Raw genomic sequence first — 21567 nt, 5'->3', positions numbered from 1 at the left:
CCTGGGAGGGGGTGTCAGGGTGAGTGGAGGGGGGGAGGGGCCCATTGCGGGGCCGGGGGCGTGTCAGGGTGAGTGGAGGGGGGGAGGGCCCATTGCGGGGCCAGGGGGGGTGTCGGGGGAGTGGAGGAGGGGAGGGCCCATTGCGGGGCCGGGGGGGGGTGTCAGGGTGAGTGGAGGAGGGGAGGGCCCATTGCAGGGGCAGGGGGGGTGTCAGGGGGAGTGGAGGAGGGGAGGGCCCATTGTGGGGCGGGGGGGTGTCAGGGTGAGTAGAGGGGGGAAGGGTTCATTGCGAGGGCGGGGGTTGTAGCAGTAAATGGGGGGATGTGGCCGGCTTGTGGGAGGTCCCTGCTTGTCTTTAGCCGCCGGCGGGAGCCACATGCTGCACAGGGGGCCCCGTGTGCCCCTGGGGGTGTGCTGGTGGGTGTAACCAGGGCAGGGGACCCAGCCAGAGCCACAGGGGCCAACCTTGTGAGCTAGGGAGCCCCCCAACAGCTGGGCCTCCCCGCCCGGTGGTCCTTGGGGCGTCTGACGGGTGTAACCGGGTGGCCCAGTGTAATGGGGTTCAGGGGGCCCCAAGCTCTGCCCCAGCTGCAGCCAGGAGGAACTGGGGATTGGCGAACCCCTTGAGGATGTGTGGGCAGGGGCTGAGCTCTGCCCCCCGCCGCAGCCAGGAGGGACTGGGGGGTCGCTGAACCCCTTGGGGATGGGTGGGGGCCGAGCTCTGCCCCCAGCTGCAGCCAGGAGGGACTGGGGATTGGCGAACCCCTTGGGGATGTGTGTGGGGGGGCCGAGCTCTGCCCCCAGCCACAGCCAGAAGGGACTGGGGGGTTGGTGAACCCCTTGGGGATGTGGGGGGGTAAGTTCTGCCCCAGCCGCAGCCAGGAGGGACTGGGGATTGGCAAACCCCTTGGGGATGTGTGTGGAGGGCGGGGGGGCGAGCTGTTCCCCAGCTGCAGCCAGGAGGGTCTGGGGGTTGGTGAACCCCTTGGGGATGTGGGGGAGGGGCGAGCTCTGCCCCAGCTGCAGCCAGGAGGGACTGGGGGTTGGTGAACCCCTTGGGGATGTGGGGGAGGGGCGAGCTCTGCCCCAGCTGCAGCCAGCAGGGACTGGGGGTTGGTGAACCCCTTGGGGATGTGTGTGGAGGGGGGGGGGCGAGCTGTTCCCCAGCTGCAGCCAGGAGGGACTGGGGGTTGGTGAACCCCTTGGGGATGTGGGGGAGGGGCGAGCTCTGCCCCAGCTGCAGCCAGGAGGGACTGGGGGTTGGTGAACCCCTTGGGGATGTGGGGGAGGGGCGAGCTCTGCCCCAGCTGCAGCCAGCAGGGACTGGGGGTTGGGGAACCCCTTGGGGATGTGGGGGAGGGGCGAGCTCTGCCCCAGCTGCAGCCAGCAGGGACTGGGGGTTGGGGAACCCCTTGGGGATGTGTGGGGGGGGTGAGCTCTGCCCCAGCTGCAGCCAGCAGGGACTGGGGGTTGGGGAACCCCTTGGGGATGTGTGGGGGGGGCGCGCTCTGCCCCAGCTGCAGCCAGCAGGGACTGGGGGTTGGGGAACCCCTTGGGGATGTGGGGGAGGGGCGAGCTCTGCCCCAGCTGCAGCCAGCAGGGACTGGGGGTTGGGGAACCCCTTGGGGATGTTGGGGGAGGGGCGAGCTCTGCCCCAGCCGCAGCCAGGAGGGACTCGCCGAGCAGGGGGGCGAGAAGGTTTATTGGGCGACAGGGACACGGCGCGGTACAGAGGTGTCAGTGCAGCAGGCAGAGACCGTCCGTCCAACCCGTCCTGGGCCCCCAAGCCTGGGCCCCCCTTTGTGTCGCTCCCGCAGCCCAGGCTAACTGCTCCCCTCCCCCGGGTCCAACTCACCCCGGCCGCGCCCCCCCCCCCTCCTGTTCCCCAGGGCACAAAGGTGTCGCCTGCGGGGCTCCTCCCAGCGCTGTGCTCTAGGGCCGCCCAGTGCCAGGTGGGGACGCTGCCGGGGCACCAGGGGGTAACACCCCCCAAGCTGAGCAGGGTCACTTAGCCAGTGACTGGGGCAGTTCGGGGCCCTCCCTGCGTGACAGGGCATCGGCTATGGTGTTGTTGCTCCCCTTGACGTGGACCACCTCCATGTCGTAGTCCTGCAGCAGCAGACTCCACCGCAGGAGCTTCGCGTTGGCCCCTTTCATGTGATGCAGCCAGGTCAGGGGTGAGTGATCGGTGTACACGGTGAAACGCCGTCCAAACAGGTACGGCTGCAGCTTCCCCAGCGCCCACCCCATGGCCAGACATTCCTTCTCTATGGCCGCGTAGTTCTGCTCCCGGGGCAGCAGCTTCTTACTCAGGTACACGATGGGGTGTTTCTCCCCTTTGTCAGTCACCTGCATTAGCACCGCCCCCAGCCCCACGTCTGAGGCGTCGGTGAACACCAGGAAGGTTTTGTTGAAGTCTGGATTTGCCAGCACTGGGGCCCTGACCAGAGCCTCCTTCAGCGCGCAGAGGGCCTCCTGGCACTGCTCTGTCCAGACCACCTTGTCAGGGTTTCCCTTTTTACGCAGCTCCGTGAGGGGGGCTGCGATGGAGCTAAAGTGGGGCACAAACCTCCCTGCCTGGCTCCAAGACCCCCGACCTGGGAGGTCCCCGCTCGTGGGAGTCAGGGGGCCCTAAGGTTGGCCCCTGTGGCTCTGGCTGGTTACCCTGCTTGGACCTGGGGGGCGCACGCCTCGGCTCCTTTGGCTGCGGGTCAAGCCCAGGGCCCAAGGACATTCACCCGGCCAGTGCTCCAGGTCACCCCCCATTAGCACCTCAGCAGGCCAATGGCTGTGCACACCCAGCCCCTGGGGGCCCTCCTTGCCCCCCATTTCAGCCACTCCCTCACCATGGGCACCTTGAAAGGGGGCCCTGTCTCTACAGTTAGGTGGGAATTGGGCATCAGTTAGTGGGTGCCACCACCCCGGGGCAGGCATCATGTCTGTGCCCGTGTGCCAGCACCCCTGGCCTTCCCGCCATCCACCTGCTGGGGTATGAGACACTCGCTCCGCAGAGGCAGCCCTGCCCCCACCCGGTAAACCAAGCCCTGCGCCCTTGGGCCCCCAAGGAGCCGCTCAGTAGGCCCAGCTCCTCCCAAGCTGAGGACACATCGTCCGCCCCACCTGCCTGGGCAGCTGGCCCCTCTGGCCGCTGGGACTGCACCCCCTGAGGCCCCTGCCTGCTGGGCCTGTCTGGGCCCCTTCTGCTCATAGCGATGTGGCCTCAGGCCGGCTGCTCCACCCAGGCCCTGGCTGGCCCTCTGGGGGGCACATGGACGGCCTGTGCTTCCTGGGCTCGCCCCGAAGGTGACTCCCGCTGGGCGTCGGTCTCGCCGGGATTCCGTCACACCTGCCCGGCTGGCAGTGAACTCATCAGCCCGCTCCCCTGCCGAGTGCGTCCTCCGGCTTCCGGGCCTCGCGCCACATGCTCAGGTCGGGCAGACACTCGGTAGAACCGTTCCAGGGCCATCGGCTTAACCAGGTCGTCTGCGGTCTGGGCCCCCGTCCCGAACGCCCACTTGCGGTCGTATTGCACAGGCGGGAGGCCAGGTCTAAGCAGGTCTCCTCTGGCCTCTTCTGCACCTCCTGGAACTTCTTCCTGTGCGTCCCAGAGGTCAGCCTGAAAGTCTGCAGCAGGGCCTGTCTGACCCGTTCGTAGTCACAGGGCTGCAGCCCCTCCAGCTGGCTGAGCAGCTCTGTGGCCTTCTGGTCCAGCCAGGGGGTGAGCTGCCGGAGCCATTCGGCTGGGGGGACCCGGTGCACCTCGCCGACCCGCTGGAAGGAGGTGAGAAACCGTCCGGGTCCCCCACGTCCTTACATGGGGCCCAGTGACTGCCAGTGACTGCTGGTCCCAGGTCTCCTGGCCCTCTCCCCGCTCACCGCAGTCCGCGTCTCATCTCTGCCATGGTCCCTCGTGCCGCTCACGCTCCTGCTGCCTCTCTTGGTCTTCCAGTTCCTTTAATTGCACCTCAGTCTCCAGCCGTCGCAGCTCTGTTGGGGGGACTCTGCCTGGGACGGAGCACTGCTAGTGGGGTGCGGCCTGGTGGGCACCACGTCTGTCTGGTGGAGTCCAGCCCCCGCTCCTGCCTGAGAGTGCGAAACGCTCCCAGGAGGTGACCGGCTGCTTCCTGCTGGGACGGGATCTGGCCCCCTGGATGGGTCATTCTCTTCCAGCCGGGCAATCAGCTGGGCCTTGGTCGCCTTCCCCACGGTCAGACCCCTCTGCACGGCCCCACGAGGTCTGCCTTCGGGAGCTGGGTGTGATCCATCTCCCCGCCGCTCCCCGGGTGCCGACTCACTGGCCGAAGCTGCAGCGCCCCACGACTCCCAGGAACTGCTTTGTTCTACCTCCAGCACCTCTGGCTCTTGTGGTCTCCTTCCTTCTGCTGTGTCCAGTCAGTCGCTGCCAGAAATCCCTCCGCCAGTGCTCTGCATCCCACCGCTGCCACCAGCTGTCATGGGGTTCAGGGGTCCCCAAGCTCTGCCCCCCGGTCGCAGGCAGGAGTGACTCACTCAGCAGGTAGAACAGGAAGTTTATAAGGCAACAGACACAGCTCAGCACAGAGGTGTCAGTACAGCCGGCAAAGACAGTCATTGCAACCCGTCCTGGGGAGTGGAAGGGAGGGGAGCCCCCCAAGTCAGGGCCTTGGCTCCCCCCCTTTATTCCTCTCCTCTAGTCCAGCTAACTGCCTGCCAGCTCCCCCCGCCCCCACTAACTGCCACCTCCAATTCAGCCCAGCCAGACTCCTCCCTGCCCTGTGCCCAGACAGACGTGTCACCTGCCAGCTGCAGTTCCAGCCCCAGGGGGTTGCCCCAGCTGGTGGGAGCTGCTTGGCCTGTCGCGCACACACACACACACACACACACACACACACAGAGCCCCCCCCCCAAGCGAGCACACAGAGCTTTCCAGGGGTTTTATTAGAACATTCTGAGGTGGATCATTTCCCTGGCTCCCACAACCCCTGTCCACCCTACTGCCCCCCAGCCTCCCCCCAGCCCCCCATGACAGCCACCAGCCAAGCAGGGAGAGAGCTCAGCCAGCCCCTCCACCCCGGAGCCCTCTGCTGGTGGGAGTGGGACACTGCACCCAAGTGCCGCCTCTGCACACAGCTGCCTTCTGGTGCCAGCGGTGGGATCTGGGGGTCTTAAAGTGCATCGGCGCAGAGTGGCAGGCGTCACCACAGGGCCCATGCCAGGGCCAGGGTCCAAGGCAGGAGGTGGGGTGGAGGGGCCGGCAGGGCCCCACTGCAGAGACACTGGCCGCCCTCAGGCTCTCCCCACCCTCCCCGGGGCCCTGGAGCTGTGGTGGAGGGGCCTGGGCAGTACATCCAGTCCTGGGCAGTCGACTTGGGGTACCCACTCTCAGCCTCCACGCTGCCCCCCAGGAAGCGCCAGTACTGGGCACCCTTGAAGAAGTAGGTGCTTCCTGCAGGGGGGTGGGGAAGACAGAGAGAGAGAGAGAGAGAGCGAGTGCTCTGAGAACAGGAAACTCGCTGCAGGGGGAAGTTAGCTGAGTGTGGCCACAAATACCACTCGGTGCCACAAAGGGGGTGAGACACCAGGGTCCATGTTTGCAGAGGAGCAGTTACCCTGAGGAACTCCCTGCAGAAACGCCACAAGAGGGGCTCTGTTAACCCAGGGAACCCCCCGCCCCTGGAAACTCTGCACGAGGGGCTCTGTTAACCCAGGGAACCCCCCGCCCCTGGAAACAGAGCCAGAGGGGCACCGTTAACCTGGGGACCCCCAACCCAGTAACAGCGTGAGCGGGTGCAGTTAACCTGGGGAGCCCCCTGCCCCTGGAAACACTGCCAGAGGGGCACTGTTAACCCAGAGGCCCCCCACCCCAGTAACACTGTGAGCGGGCTCCATTAACCCAGGGACCCCCATCCCAGTAACACCATGAGCAGGTGCCGTTAACCCGGGGAACCCCATGCCAAAGGAACACCACCTACCATCATTCCAGCTGATGATGTCGTCCAGGCCGGGGGGCACCCCCTTCCAGAGGGTCAGGGGCCTGGGGTACCCAGGCTCCACAGCGCCGGCCTGGTCATCGTAGCGCCAGTAGCGGCTGCTCTCGAAGAGGTAGCTCTTGCCGTTGTGACCCCAGACGAAGGCTGCCTCCACCCTGGTGCCCGAGGGCAGCCCCAGGTCGGTGAGGGGCCGGGGAAAGCCGGGGTCCACCCGCGTGTCCGTGAACACCCAGAACTGCTGCCCTGCAGTACGGAGGGGCAGGCGTCAGGACGCGGGGCGGGGGAGCTGCAGAGACAAGCGGGGTGCTGGGGGCAGGCTGGGAGTTGGGGGCCGGCGGGGGGTGGCTATGGGGCAGTGTTACATGGGGCAGGCTGGGGGCTAGGGGGCAGGCTGGGGCTGGCCACGGGACAGTGTTACATGGGGCAGGCTGGGGGTTAGGGGGCCTGGGGGGGGGCTATGGGGCAGTGTTACATGGGGCAGGCTGGGAATTAGGGGGCTGCCTGGGGGTGTCTGATGCTCCGTCTCACAGACAGCAGCCTGGGCCCTGCCCCACGGTGGGGTGAGGCAGGGGGCTCCAGCGGGGGCAGGGGCCGTGCTGGGCTCTGTGGCAGCGGGGGTGGCGCTGTCCCGCCGTGGGGAGAGCTGCTGGCGCTATGTATGGATGGGGGGACACCCAGCCCAGCCCTGGGCCGGCGAGCAGAGTGGGTGTGGGACCGGCACACAACGGGCCGGGCGAAAGGCTGCAGGAGCCGGCGTGGGCGCGAGGGGCTGGCTCATCCCGTCTCCGGCGCCTGGGGCACAGGGACACCAGAGCTGCGTCTACACGTGCACGCTACTTCGAAGTAGCGGCACCAACTTCGAAATAGCGCCCGTCGCGTCTACACGCGTCGGGCGCTATTTCGAAGTTAACTTCGACGTTAGGCGGCGAGACGTCGAAGTCGCTAACCTCATGAGGAGATAGGAATAGCGCCCTACTTCGACGTTCAACGTCGAAGTAGGGACTGTGTAGATGATCCGCGTCCCGCAACGTCGAAATTGCTGGGTCCTCCATGGCGGCCATCAGCTGGGGGGTTGAGAGATGCTCTCTCTCCAGCCCCTGCGGGGCTCTATGGTCACCGTGGGCAGCAGCCCTTAGCCCAGGGCTTCTGGCTGCTTCTGCGGCAGCTGGGGATCTATGCTGCAGGCACAGGGTCTGCAACCAGTTGTCAGCTCTGTGTATCTTGTGTTGTTTAGTGCAACTGTGTCTGGGAGGGGCCCTTTAAGGGAGCGGCTTGCTGTTGAGTCCGCCCTGTGACCCTGTCTGCAGCTGTGCCTGGCATCCCTATTTCGATGTGTGCTACTTTGACGTGTAGACGTTCCCTCGCTGCGCCTATTTCGATGTTGGGCTGAGCAACGTCGAAGTTGAACATCGACGTTGCCGGCCCTGGAGGACGTGTAGACGTTATTCATCGAAATAAGCTATTTCGATGTTGGCTGCACGTGTAGACGTAGCCCAGGCTCCCCTGCACCCCGGCACAGAGCCTGGCCTGGGGGACTGGCATCCCCACGGGCTGGGCGCTGGAATGACAGCTCTGCCTGTGCCAGCCTGTGCCAGGGAACGGCTGCGCCAGGCCAGTGACTTCCCCCGCTGAGAGGGGTCATGGCTGGCCCAGGCCGAGGGAGGCCCCCACCGAGTGGCAGGGTGGGTGTGGGGGGCCAGGGCGGCTGTTTCTCCCTGCGTTCGCCAGGCTGGCACCGGCGCGCTTGCCGGGCTGCTGCTGTGGGGCGCTGCCCACTGCCAGCTGAGCGATCCCAGGGCCACGTCCCCGGCTTAGCCCCGTGCAGGGCAGCAGCACTCTCGTGCGGGCGACATGTACAGCTCCAAGCGCGAGCCACACCCTGCATGCGGCAGGAGCTGCCGCGGGACGGGAAGTGGGAGAGGAAAGGGGAAGCAGCGGGGGTGAGGCTCTGCACAGCTGGGCTGCTGGTGTGCCAGCAGCGGCAGCAGCAGGAAGCCCTCAGCCGGAGCGGGTGCAGCTGCGGGCAGGTTGCAGGAAAGCTCTGCAGAGAGGGAGGGGAGCAGAGGGCTGGGAAGGGGCCGAGCGTAGGCCAGCCCGGGGGCCAGCAGCAGCCACGGAGCTGCGAGCCAGACAAGCTCTGCCCTGGCCAAGCCCCCGGCCCCGCTGACTGCAGCCTGGTGCGCAGGGCTGCCCCGAGCAGGTCACGCCTGGGAGCAGCGCCGGGACCCCTGCGATGGTGGCGTGAAGCCGCCCAGGGCTGCCCGGAGCAGGAGGCAGAGCCAGGCTCCCCCGAGCTGCTCCAGGGGAACGTGGGAACACGCTGCCGCCTGCGGGCGCCGGGCAGGGAGCCGGGCGGCTGCCCACACCCTCCGCCCCGGGGACGCTGCTCTGCCGGAGGGCCCCCGGGGGGGGCGGAGGGCACAGGCCCCAGTAGCGCATTGAGTGGCCCCCAGGCAGCAGGAAGATGCGAGCGGCTGGAGGGAACCTGGTGCTGGGCGTGCGGCTCTACAGGGGGCTGCAGCTCCTGCCCTGGGGGGTGCGCAGGGAGCTTCCTGCCCATGGCCTGGCTGGGGGGAGCTGCCCCAACAGAGGGGCGAGATGGGGGGGCTGCTGGGCAAAGAGGAAGGGGCTGGGGTGGGGGAGGGTCTCCCAGGCTGCCCCCACAGGAAAGCTTGGGGTGGCGGCAGCACTGGGGGCCAGGGCTGAGAGCGGAGCCTGGCAGGGCCGGTGGGTAAAGCCGCCAGCGGGGGGTGCCAGGGAAGGGGCTGCCTGCGCACTGGATGGGGGCTCCCCACGGGCGACCCCTGAGAACGCTCCTGAGGCCGCCCCTCGGCCCTCACGGGAGCCGGGCTCGACTCGAGAAACCCTGAGCCGGCTGCTCTGCAGCACCCAAAGGAAACAGGCAGAGCACCCCGGGGGCGGGGGCGGGGGCGGGGGCGGGGGCGGGCTGCACGGACAGGCGGGGGGGGCTCACACCTCACCAGTGAAGAAGACGATCTTGCTGTCGTTACTCCTCTCGTAGACGGCGTCGATGGCCCCGACGTCCGGGGGCAGCCCCAGCCAGAACCGCTGTGTCTGGGCCGGCTCCAGGGAGACCAGGGTCCGGGCCGCCTCCAGCCTCCAGAAGTGCTTCTCTGGTGGGGAGAGGGGACGTGAACGTGGGGCGCAGCAGCCCCCGCACCCCAGGAGAATGGGATGTCCCCTGGGAGTTAACTGGTGGGAGAGCCGTCCAGGGCCAACCCCCGCCAGCCGCAGCGAGGCGCTGTCACGCTGCTTGCCCCCCGCCCCAGCCCCCTGGCACAGGAAATTCTCTGCAACCGGCTGCAACGTGGCCTTGACCGCAAGTTTGACCAATCGGCACTTCCTGCCACAGGAAGGAGCCCTGTGCCCCACAGAAATCCCTGGCACTAACCTGGCCCCCCCCCACAACCACTGGGCTAAGCCGTGCTGGGACCCAGGGAGCTGCGTGCCCGATGCCCAGACAGCTGTGCCGGCCCCTGGGCCTCAGGCCCCCATGGTCAGGGCCAGGCTGGGAACGCCGCGCCGTTAACCCATGGAACTCCTGGCCTCAGGAAATCCCAGTGTGATGGGGTTCAGGGGTCCCCCTGCACTGCACCCCGTCCGCTGGCAGCCTCGGGTGTAGCTTTCCCCCTCCTCCGGCTGGCTCCTTCCAGCTCTCTCTTTCCCCTGCCTCCAACTGCCGCCCCCTGATTCAAAACCCAGCTTGGCTCCTCCCTCCTCTTTGTTCAGGGCAGAGGTGTTACCTGCCAGTTGTAGCCCCAGGGTCATCCTTAGCCACTGGGAGCTGCTGCTTGCCTCAGACACCCAGCCTGACTCACACCTGCACTCCCCCCACTCCATCAAACCCAGCCATGCTGGTGTCCAGCGGGACACCGGCTTGCCCGGGAGTGCAACAAGATTGCACCATTTCCTCTGGGCCCCTGTGAGTGCAGGTCCCCCGCTCTCCCGGAGAAGTCAGGCCGTTGGGCAGCAACTCACCCTTGAAGAAGAAAACCTCCCCACGGATGTTGGCGATGGCATCAAAATGGGCCTGGCAGCGGTCGGGGGCTGGCGCGCGGGGCCTGTGGGGGACAAAGACCCACGTGGTGGGGGGCGCAGCCCGGTGGGTGGGGCAGGTGAGAGGTGGGGTGCGACGTGGGGCAGATACTCACTGCCAGGTGGGCTGGTGGGGTGGCAGGTCAGGGATGGGGAGCCGGGTGGGAATGGGCCGTGCCGGAGAGTCGTCACCTGGGGGGTGTCGCTTCCGGCCTGGGGCAGGAGAGAAGAGGGGGAGTGAATGGGTGACAGGAAAGATGGACGTATGGACAGGGAAGGGCTGAGTGAGACGGCTCCGGGCAGAGGAAGGATGGACAGACAGCAGAGGGGCAGGACGGAGAGACGGACGGACGGACGGACGGACAGGAGGGCAGAGAGCAGACGGGGCTGGGCCGAGGGAGGCCGCTCACCGTACAGGGTCTGGATGCCCAGGGCATCATCAGGGGGCAGCTGGTAGAGGTGGGGCAGCCCCACGGGGCCCTGGTAATAGGGCATCATGATGGACTCCTTGGTGGAGGAGTGGGCCAGCCCCAGGGCGTGGCCGAACTCGTGCACCGCCACCGCGAAGAGGTCCGTGCCGGCACCTGGGGGCGGGGGAGACTGAGGAAGGGAGACGGTCGCCCGGCCCCCGCTCCCCCAATGGCCCTCTGCCCCCCAGCTCCCCTGGTCCCCCAATGGCCCTCCGCCCCCCAGCCCCTCAATGGCCCTCCGCCCCCTGGCCCCCCAGTCCCCCAACGGCCCTCCGCCCCCCCGGCTCCCCTGGTCCCCCAACAGGCCACCTGCCCCCCGGTGCCCTCTGCTGCTCCCTACACAATGACCCACCCACGGCTCCCTCCCACCCCGCTCCCCACCCCACAGGGCCCTCTGCTGCCCCTCCGCCCCCGCCCCCCGCTGACCCTGGGCCTGGGGGTCGTAGACCCAGGTCTCCTCGGTGTCGAAGTGGGTGTCGCCGGCGATGGGGTGTGGGCCGGGGAAGAAGGCGTGGGCCAGGGTGCTGCCGGGCCCGTCGAAGGGGTACCCGTCCTGGTGGAAGGAGCGGCTGAACTCCACGAGGATGTCGGCCTCGGGGCCGGGCGCCTCGTGGAAGCTCAGGGCTGAGGAGTTGCTCCAGGCCTGCAGGGCGTAGAACAGGAGGCTGCGGACGTGCTCCCGCGACAGGCGCGAGGCCTGGGGGTAGGAGCGCACGCTGCGGGGAGACCAGAGCGGTGAGCCCGGGGGCAGTGAGACCACCACAGCCCTTCCCAGCGAGCACCCCCATCTGCGCCCCGCACCGGGGGGGGCGACCCAGGCGTCCCGCACCCCCATCTGCGCCCCGCACCGGAGGGGCGACCCAGGCGTCCCGCACCCCCATCTGCGCCCCGCACCGGGGGGGGGCGGGCACCCAGGCGTCCCGCACCCCCATCTGCGCCTCGCACCGGAGGGGCGACCCAGGCGTCCCGCACCCCCATCTGCGCCCCGCACCGGGGGGGGCGGGCACCCAGGCGTCCCGCACCCCCATCTGCGCCCCGCACCGGGGGGCGCGACCCAGGCATCCTGCACCCCCATCTGCGCCCCGCACCAGGGGGGCGACCCAGGCGTCCCGCACCCCCATCTGCGCCCCGCACCGGGGGGCGCGACCCAGGCATCCTGCACCCCCATCTGCGCCCCACACCAGGGGGGCGACCCAGGCGTCCCGCACCCCCATCTGCGCCCCGCACCGGGGGGGCGACCCAGGCGTCCCGCACCCCCATCTGCGCCCCGCACCGGAGGGGCGACCCAGGCATCCCGCACCCCCATCTGCGCCCCGCACCGGGGGGGGGGGCACCCAGGCGTCCCGCACCCCCATCTGCGCCCCGCACCGGGGGGGGGGGCACCCAGGCGTCCCGCACCCCCATCTGCACCCCGCACCGGGGGGGCGACCCAGGCGTCCCGCACCCCCATCTGCACCCCGCACCGGGGGGGGGCACCCAGGCGTCCCGCACCCCCATCTGCGCCCCGTACCGGGGGGGCGACCCAGGCGTCCCGCACCCCCATCTGCGCCCTGCCCGGTAGGGGGGGACCCAGGTGTCCCTCCCCCATCCACCATCCCAGGCAGGAACCCAGGCGTCCGGCGCTCACCTCCAGGTCAGCTCCTTCCTGGGCCAGACGCTGCCACTATGGGCGTAGCGCTTCCGCCGGCGCATCAGCTCCGAGGTGCCCACAATGTCAGGCAGGGAGCAGCGCGGCTGCGTCATCATCCCCAGCGTCTCCTCGTCTGCAGGGAGAGAACCCAGGCGTCCGGGCTCCCACCGCCATCCCTGTGCCCTCCCAGAGCTGGGCCGGGAACCCAGGCATCCGGGCTCCCACTGCCAGCCCCCGCCAGAGCCGGGCTGGGAACCCAGGCGTCCGAGCTCCCACCGCCAGCCCTGTGCCCTCCCAGAGCCGGGCCGGGAACCCAGGCATCTGGGCTCCCACCGCCAGCCCCCGCCAGAGCCGGGCCGGGAACCCAGGCGTCCGGGCTCCCACCGCCAGCCCCCGCCAGAGCCGGGCCGGGAACCCAGGCGTCCGGGCTCCCACCGCCAGCCCCCGCCAGAGCCGGGCCGGGAACCCAGGCGTCCGGGCTCCCACCGCCAGCCCCCGCCAGAGCCGGGCCGGGAACCCAGGCGTCCGGGCTCCCACCGCCAGCCCCCGCCAGAGCCGGGCCGGGAACCCAGGCGTCCGGGCTCCCACCGCCAGCCCCCGCCAGAGCCGGGCCGGGAACCCAGGCGTCCGGGCTCCCACCGCCAGCCCTGTGCCCTCCCAGAGCCGGGCCGGGAACCCAGGCATCTGGGCTCCCACCGCCAGCCCCCGCCAGAGCCGGGCCGGGAACCCAGGCGTCCGGGCTCCCACCGCCAGCCCCCGCCAGAGCCGGGCCGGGAACCCAGGCGTCCGGGCTCCCACCGCCAGCCCCCGCCAGAGCCGGGCCGGGAACCCAGGCGTCCGGGCTCCCACCGCCAGCCCCCGCCAGAGCCGGGCCGGGAACCCAGGCGTCCGGGCTCCCACCGCCAGCCCCCGCCAGAGCCGGGCCGGGAACCCAGGCGTCCGGGCTCCCACCGCCAGCCCCCGCCAGAGCCGGGCTGGGAACCCAGGCGTCCGGGCTCCCACCACCATCCCTGTGCCCTCCCAGAGCTGGGCCGGGAACCCAGGCGTCCGGGCTCCCACCGCCAGCCCCCACCAGAGCCGGGCAGGGAACCCAGGCGTCCGGGCTCCCACCGCCAGCCCCCGCCAGAGCCGGGCCGGGAACCCAGGCGTCCGGGCTCCCACCGCCAGCCCCCGCCAGAGCCGGGCAGGGAACCGAGGCGTCCGGGCTCCCACCGCCAGCCCCCGCCAGAGCCGGGCCGGGAACCCAGGCGTCCGGGCTCCCACTCCCAGCCCCCGCCACAGCCAGGCCAGGAACCCAGGCGTCCGGGCTCCCATCGCTAGCCCCCGCCAGAGCCGGGCTGGGAACCCAGGCGTCCGGGCTCCCACCCCCAGCCCCCGCCAGAGCCGGGCCGGGAACCCAGGCGTCCGGGCTCCCACCCCCAGCCCCCGCCAGAGCCGGGCCGGGAACCCAGGCGTCGGGGCTCCCACCACCATCCCTGTGCCCTCCCAGAGCTGGGCCGGGAACCTAGGCATCTGGGCTGCCACCACCAGCCCTCCCCCACCCCCAGAGCCGGGCCGGGAACCCAGGCGTCCGGGCTCCCACCGCCAGCCCCCGCCAGAGCCGGGCCGGGAACCCAGGCGTCCGGGCTCCCACCGCCAGCCCCCGCCAGAGCCGGGCCGGGAACCCAGGCGTCCGGGCTCCCACCCCCAGCCCCCGCCAGAGCCGGGCCGGGAACCCAGGCGTCGGGGCTCCCACCACCATCCCTGTGCCCTCCCAGAGCTGGGCCGGGAACCTAGGCATCTGGGCTGCCACCACCAGCCCTCCCCCACCCCCAGAGCCGGGCCGGGAACCCAGGCGTCCGGGCTCCCACCGCCAGCCCCCGCCAGAGCCGGGCCGGGAACCCAGGCGTCCGGGCTCCCACCGCCAGCCCCCGCCAGAGCCGGGCTGGGAACCCAGGCGTCCGGGCTCCCACCGCCAGCCCCAGCCAGAGCCGGGCCGGGAACCCAGGCGTCCGGGCTCCCACCGCCAGCCCCAGCCAGAGCCGGGCCGGGAACCCAGGCGTCCGGGCTCCCACCGCCAGCCCCCGCCAGAGCCGGGCCGGGAACCCAGGCGTCCGGGCTCCCACCGCCAGCCCCCGCCAGAGCCGGGCCGGGAACCCAGGCGTCCGGGCTCCCACCGCCAGCCCCCGCCAGAGCCGGGCCGGGAACCCAGGCGTCCGGGCTCCCACCGCCAGCCCCCGCCAGAGCCGGGCTGGGAACCCAGGCGTCCGGGCTCCCACCACCATCCCTGTGCCCTCCCAGAGCTGGGCCGGGAACCCAGGCGTCCGGGCTCCCACCGCCAGCCCCCACCAGAGCCGGGCAGGGAACCGAGGCGTCCGGGCTCCCACCGCCAGCCCCCGCCAGAGCCGGGCCGGGAACCCAGGCGTCCGGGCTCCCACCGCCAGCCCCCGCCGGAGCCGGGCCGGGAACCCAGGCGTCCGGGCTCCCACTCCCAGCCCCCGCCGGAGCTGGGCCAGGAACCCAGGCGTCCGGGCTCCCACCGCCAGCCCCCGCCAGAGCCGGGCCGGGAACCCAGGCGTCCGGGCTCCCACCGCCAGCCCCCGCCAGAGCCGGGCTGGGAACCCAGGCGTCCGGGCTCCCACCACCATCCCTGTGCCCTCCCAGAGCTGGGCCGGGAACCCAGGCGTCCGGGCTCCCACCGCCAGCCCCCACCAGAGCCGGGCAGGGAACCGAGGCGTCCGGGCTCCCACCGCCAGCCCCCGCCAGAGCCGGGCCGGGAACCCAGGCGTCCGGGCTCCCACCGCCAGCCCCCGCCGGAGCCGGGCCGGGAACCCAGGCGTCCGGGCTCCCACTCCCAGCCCCCGCTGGAGCTGGGCCAGGAACCCAGGCGTCCGGGCTCCCACCGCCAGCCCCCGCCAGAGCCGGGCCGGGAACCCAGGCGTCCGGGCTCCCACCGCCAGCCCCAGCCAGAGCCGGGCCGGGAACCCAGGCGTCCGGGCTCCCACCGCCAGCCCCAGCCAGAGCCGGGCCGGGAACCCAGGCGTCCGGGCTCCCACCGCCAGCCCCCGCCAGAGCCGGGCCGGGAACCCAGGCGTCCGGGCTCCCACCGCCAGCCCCCGCCAGAGCCGGGCCGGGAACCCAGGCGTCCGGGCTCCCACCGCCAGCCCCCGCCAGAGCCGGGCCGGGAACCCAGGCGTCCGGGCTCCCACCGCCAGCCCCCGCCAGAGCCGGGCTGGGAACCCAGGCGTCCGGGCTCCCACCACCATCCCTGTGCCCTCCCAGAGCTGGGCCGGGAACCCAGGCGTCCGGGCTCCCACCGCCAGCCCCCACCAGAGCCGGGCAGGGAACCGAGGCGTCCGGGCTCCCACCGCCAGCCCCCGCCAGAGCCGGGCCGGGAACCCAGGCGTCCGGGCTCCCACCGCCAGCCCCCGCCAGAGCCGGGCCGGGAACCCAGGCGTCCGGGCTCCCACCGCCAGCCCCCGCCAGAGCCGGGCAGGGAACCGAGGCGTCCGGGCTCCCACCGCCAGCCCCCGCCAGAGCCGGGCCGGGAACCCAGGCGTCCGGGCTCCCACTCCCAGCCCCCGCCACAGCCAGGCCAGGAACCCAGGCGTCCGGGCTCCCATCGCTAGCCCCCGCCAGAGCCGGGCTGGGAACCCAGGCGTCCGGGCTCCCACCCCCAGCCCCCGCCAGAGCCGGGCCGGGAACCCAGGCGTCCGGGCTCCCACCCCCAGCCCCCGCCAGAGCCGGGCCGGGAACCCAGGCGTCGGGGCTCCCACCACCATCCCTGTGCCCTCCCAGAGCTGGGCCGGGAACCTAGGCATCTGGGCTGCCACCACCAGCCCTCCCCCACCCCCAGAGCCGGGCCGGGAACCCAGGCGTCCGGGCTCCCACCGCCAGCCCCCGCCAGAGCCGGGCCGGGAACCCAGGCGTCCGGGCTCCCACCGCCAGCCCCCGCCAGAGCCGGGCCGGGAACCCAGGCGTCCGGGCTCCCACCCCCAGCCCCCGCCAGAGCCGGGCCGGGAACCCAGGCGTCGGGGCTCCCACCACCATCCCTGTGCCCTCCCAGAGCTGGGCCGGGAACCTAGGCATCTGGGCTGCCACCACCAGCCCTCCCCCACCCCCAGAGCCGGGCCGGGAACCCAGGCGTCCGGGCTCCCACCGCCAGCCCCCGCCAGAGCCGGGCCGGGAACCCAGGCGTCCGGGCTCCCACCGCCAGCCCCCGCCAGAGCCGGGCCGGGAACCCAGGCGTCCGGGCTCCCACCGCCAGCCCCAGCCAGAGCCGGGCCGGGAACCCAGGCGTCCGGGCTCCCACCGCCAGCCCCAGCCAGAGCCGGGCCGGGAACCCAGGCGTCCGGGCTCCCACCGCCAGCCCCCGCCAGAGCCGGGCCGGGAACCCAGGCGTCCGGGCTCCCACCGCCAGCCCCCGCCAGAGCCGGGCCGGGAACCCAGGCGTCCGGGCTCCCACCGCCAGCCCCCGCCAGAGCCGGGCCGGGAACCCAGGCGTCCGGGCTCCCACCGCCAGCCCCCGCCAGAGCCGGGCTGGGAACCCAGGCGTCCGGGCTCCCACCACCATCCCTGTGCCCTCCCAGAGCTGGGCCGGGAACCCAGGCGTCCGGGCTCCCACCGCCAGCCCCCACCAGAGCCGGGCAGGGAACCGAGGCGTCCGGGCTCCCACCGCCAGCCCCCGCCAGAGCCGGGCCGGGAACCCAGGCGTCCGGGCTCCCACCGCCAGCCCCCGCCGGAGCCGGGCCGGGAACCCAGGCGTCCGGGCTCCCACTCCCAGCCCCCGCCGGAGCTGGGCCAGGAACCCAGGCGTCCGGGCTCCCACCGCCAGCCCCCGCCAGAGCCGGGCTGGGAACCCAGGCGTCCGGGCTCCCACCCCCAGCCCCCGCCAGAGCCGGGCCGGGAACCCAGGCGTCGGGGCTCCCACCACCATCCCTGTGCCCTCCCAGAGCTGGGCCGGGAACCTAGGCATCTGGGCTGCCACCACCAGCCCTCCCCCACCCCCAGAGCTGGGCTGGGAACCCAGGCGTCCTGCGCCCCCTACCCAGAACCCCCGTCTCCTGCAGCCCGGCGAATCTCTGCATCATCCTCACGGCATCGCGCAGCCCCTCCTGGCTCTGGAGCTGGGCCTGCAGGGGGTCCGGCGGGGGCAGGTACCCGAAGCGCGTCAGCCAGTCCTGGGTGTGGAAAGGGTTAAGGGCCTGAGGGGTGGGGGTCCTGGGGCTCCTCCGCCCCCCAGCGCAGCCCCCAGTGTTCGGCAGGCAGAGACCAGCACCGCCCCGCCTCCCTCCCCCGCCTCCCGTCTCCTCTCCCCGCAGAGCTGCGCTGGGCCGGCAAGCGGAGGGCTCTGCCCCGCAGGGTTGGGGGACACGGAGTGGCCAGGACTTAATGGGCTTGTGCCCCCCGGCGGGCAGAACCTGAACCCCCGGCAGTTCCCAGCCCCCCCGGAAACATCCTACACCCCTCCTTCCAGCGAACCCAGGCGTCCTGCCCCCCAGAAACATCCTACACCCCTCCCTCCGGCGAACCCAGGCGTCCTGCCCCCCAGAAACATCCTACACCCCTCCCTCCGGCGAACCCAGGCGTCCTGCCCCCCCCGAAACATCCTACACCCTCCTTCCAGCGAACCCAGGCGTCCTGCCCCCCAGATACATCCTACACCCCTCCCTCTGGTGAACCCAGGCGTCCTGCCCCCCCCGAAACATCCTACACCCCTCCTTCCAGCGAACCCAGGCATCCTGCCCCCCCCGAAACATCCTACACCCCTCCGTCCAGCGAACCCAGGTGTTCTGCCCCCCAGAAACATCCTACACCCCTCCTTCCAGCGAACCCAGGCGTCCTGCCCCCCCCGAAACATCCTACACCCCTCCGTCCAGCGAACCCAGGCGTCCTGCCCCCCAGAAACATCCTACACCCCTCCCTCCAGCGAACCCAGGCGTCCTGCCCCCCAGAAACATCCTACACCCCCCCCTCCGGCGAACCCAGGCGTCCTGCCCCCAGAAACATCCTACATCCCTCCTTCCAGCAAACCCAGGCGTCCTGCCCCCCCAGAAACATCCTACACCCCTCCCTCCGGTGAACACAGGCGTCCTGCCCCCCCCCGAAACATCCTACACCCCTCCCTCCGGCGAACCCAGGCGTCCTGCCCCCCAGATACATCCTACACCCTCCCTCCAGCGAACCCAGGCGTCCTGCCCCCCAGAAACATCCTACACCCCCCCCTCCGGCGAACCCAGGCGTCCTGCCCCCCCCCCGAAACATCCTACTCCCCTCCCTCCGGCGAACCCAGGCGTCCTGCCCCCCCCCGAAACATCCTACACCCCTCCCTACGGCGAACCCAGGGGTCCTGCCCCCCAGATACATCGTACACCCTCCCTCCAGCGAACCCAGGCGCCCTGCCCCCCCAGAAACATCCTACACCCCTCCCTCCAGCGAACCCAGGCGTCCTGCCCCCCAGAAACATCCTACACCCCTCCCTCCGGCGAACCCAGGCGTCCTGCCCCCCAGAAACATCCTACACCCTCCCTCCAGCGAACCCAGGCGTCCTGCCCCCCAGAAACATCCTACACCCTCCCTCCAGCGAACCCAGGCGTCCTGCCCCCCAGAAACATCCTACACCCTCCTTCCAGCGAACCCAGGGGTCCTGCCCCCCAGATACATCCTACACCCCTCCCTCCGGCGAACCCAGGCGTCCTGCCCCCCCTCGAAACATCCTACACCCCTCCTTCCAGTGAACCCAGGCGTCCTGCCCGCCCCCGAAAAATCCTACACCCCTCCATCCAGCGGACCCAGGCGTCCTGCCCCCCAGAAACATCCTACACCCCTCCCTCGAGCGAACCCAGGCGTCCTCCCCCCCAGATACATCCTACACCCTCCCTCCAGCGAACCCAGGCGTCCTGCCCCCCAGAAACATCCTACACCCCTCCCTCCAGCGAACCCAGGCGTCCTGCCCCCCCCCGAAACATCCTACACCCCTCCTTCCAGCGAACCCAGGCGTCCTGCCCCCCCCAGAAACATCCTACACCCCTCCCTCCGGCGAACCCAGGCGTCCTGCCCCCCCCCCGAAACATCCTACACCCCTCCGTCCAGCGAACCCAGGCGTCCTCCCCCCAGAAACATCCTACACCCTCCCTCCAGCGAACCCAGGCGTCCTGCCCCCCAGAAACATCCTACACCCCTCCCTCCGGCGAACCCAGGCGTCCTGCCCCCCCCCCGAAACATCCTACACCCCTCCGTCCAGCGAACCCAGGCGTCCTGCCCCCCAGAAACATCCTACACCCTCCCTCCAGCGAACCCAGGCGTCCTGCCCCCCAGAAACATCCTACACCCCTCCTTCCAGCGAACCCAGGCGTCCTCCCCCCAGAAACATCCTACACCCTCCCTCCAGCGAACCCAGGCGTCCTGCCCCCCAGAAACATCCTACACCCTCCCTCCGGCGAACCCAGGCGTCCTGGCTCCCACCCGCTGCAGGGTCCCCCGCTTACCAGTCCCTTGCTGAAGCGCTGGGTGCTGAGGGGGGCGGCGGGGCCCGGGGGCAGCCAGAGCAGGGCTCCGAGCCCCACCCATAGGGCCGGGACCCACAGCATGGCGGGGGGGTCCTCCACCTCTCGGGGCGCTCAGACACGGTGCCTCCACCTGCCGGTCCCGCGGCTATATACCGGGCAGCGCCCCCCGCGCCGCCCCGCCCCGCCCCGCCGATCCTCCGCCCCGCCGGGACCCCCAACGCTGCCCCCGGCGGCCGCTTTCGTCCCCCTCCCGGCCCCCCGGCTGCCCCACGGCCCCCCCGCCCAAGTCACCCTCAGCCCCACCCCCCGGATCGGCCCCAGCCCCCCATAGCCCGGCCCCCCGGATCGGCCCCCCATATCTCGGCCCCGTCTCCTGCCCACCCCCGAAATCACCCCAATCCCGCTGGAGGTGCCCACAGCCCCCAGATCCCCCCGGGCCCCGCAGCGAAGAGGAGGCGCAGGGCGGGGAGCCCCCTGCCCCCCGGCAATCAACGCGGGGCCCCGCACATCAAAGGCGGGGGCCCCTACCCTACCCCGCCCCGCCCCTTCGGCCGCTCAGCTGGGGGGCGCCCCCATGTGCCCCGCCCCCCGGGCGAAGGGCCCCGGGTGCCCAGCGCTGACTCCGCTGGAAGTGGGGCAGGGCTCCCCCAGTCACACGCTGCGAACCTCAGCCAGGCAGCCCCAGGCGCTCACCCGGGGTAAAAGTAGCCTGGGCCTGAGGGGAGCCCTGACCCCCAGCCCTGCCCCACGCCAGGCAGGGAACCCAGGTGTCCGGGCTCTAACCACCAGCCGCCACTGCCCCCCACAGCTGGGAGAGAACCCAGGGGCCCTGGCTCCCGCCCCCGTGCTCTAACCACCAGCCGCCACTGCCCCTCACAGCTGGGAAAGAACCCAGGAGACCTGGCGCCTGCCCCCTGCTCTAACCACCAGCCCCCACTGCCCCCCACAGCTGGGAAAGAACCCAGGGGCCCTGGCTCCCGCCCCTGCTCTAACCACCAGCCGCCACTGCCCCCCACAGCTGGGAAAGAACCCAGGAGACCTGGCGCCTGCCCCCTCCTCTAACCACCAGCCGCCACTGCCCCCCACAGCTGGGAAAGAACCCAGGAGACCTGGCGCCTGCCCCCTCCTCTAACCACCAGCCCCCACTGCCCCCCACAGCTGGGAAAGAACCCAGGAGACCTGGCTCCCGCCCCCCTCCTCTAACCACCAGCCGCCACTGCCCCCCACAGCTGGGAAAGAACCCAGGAGACCTGGCTCCCGCCCCCTGCTCTAACCACCAGCCCCCACTGCCGTCCCAGCGGTGGGCAGAGAACCAGGCCAATGCCTCCAGCCCCCCTTGATCCGCAGCCCCCCCGTTTCTGTGGCTGCGGCCAGCCTGGCCTGGGGTTGCCCAAGAGGAAGGTTCCGCAGCACCCGAAGAGGAAAAACAGGAAGTGGGGAGCAGGGCGAGTTCCCAGGTGCCCTCTGCCTGGGGCTCAGCGCAGGGCCGGGAGGGTTGTGTGGGTGGGGGCAAGAGATCGGCAGGGGGTTGGGTACATGGGAGGGAAAGGGGGTCGGGAGGGGGAGGGGTATATAGGGGGAGAGGAGGGAAGGGGTAAATGGGAGGGGGTGGGGAGGGGCAGGGGAGGGGTACATGGGTGGGGTGGGGTGGGGAGGGGCAGGGGAGGGGTACATGGCTGGGGTGAGGTGGGGTGGTGGAGGGGTACATGGGGGTGCGGAGGGGCAGGGGGGGATACATAGGAGGGGTGGGGAGCAGCGGGGGGTACATGGCTTGGGGGGTGGGGTGGGGAGGGGGAGGGGTTTGAAGCACAGCTCAGGCGAGGGGCTGAGGACCGACCCCCCCCGCCGGCTCCCATCGATCGCTCCCTAACGCAGCCTCTTCCCGGACGCCGGCGAGAGGGGCCCAGGGGACCCACTAATGGATGGGGGATGGGCACGGGAAGCGCTGCAGATGG

General features: G+C 71.3%; 1 protein-coding gene across 2 annotated transcripts; it reads right to left on the bottom strand.

Annotated features, from left to right (window-relative positions):
• Positions 1–5013: 5013 nt before the first annotated feature.
• On the bottom strand, positions 5014–19720 carry MMP25 (matrix metallopeptidase 25). Of its 2 annotated transcripts, none has more exons than XM_074998402.1 (10): positions 19592–19720; positions 17152–17284; positions 12123–12258; positions 10922–11211; positions 10436–10609; positions 10142–10238; positions 9969–10051; positions 8951–9103; positions 5952–6212; positions 5014–5425 (listed from the first exon to the last, which is right to left on the bottom strand). In XM_074998402.1, the coding sequence occupies exons 1-10, from the start codon at positions 19691–19693 to the stop codon at positions 5175–5177; spliced, it is 1680 nt and encodes a 559-aa protein (XP_074854503.1). In that variant the 5' UTR covers positions 19694–19720; the 3' UTR covers positions 5014–5174. The 2 variants fall into 2 exon arrangements, 1 of the variants encoding a protein (XP_074854503.1); XR_012646083.1 differs by having other exon boundaries at positions 5288–5425; positions 8946–9103.
• Positions 19721–21567: the final 1847 nt, after the last annotated feature.

Source organism: Carettochelys insculpta, chromosome 6 (assembly GCF_033958435.1).
Source record: "Carettochelys insculpta isolate YL-2023 chromosome 6, ASM3395843v1, whole genome shotgun sequence".
Taxonomy (NCBI): Eukaryota; Metazoa; Chordata; order Testudines; family Carettochelyidae; genus Carettochelys; species Carettochelys insculpta.
This window is presented reverse-complemented; position numbering and strand designations above follow the sequence as displayed.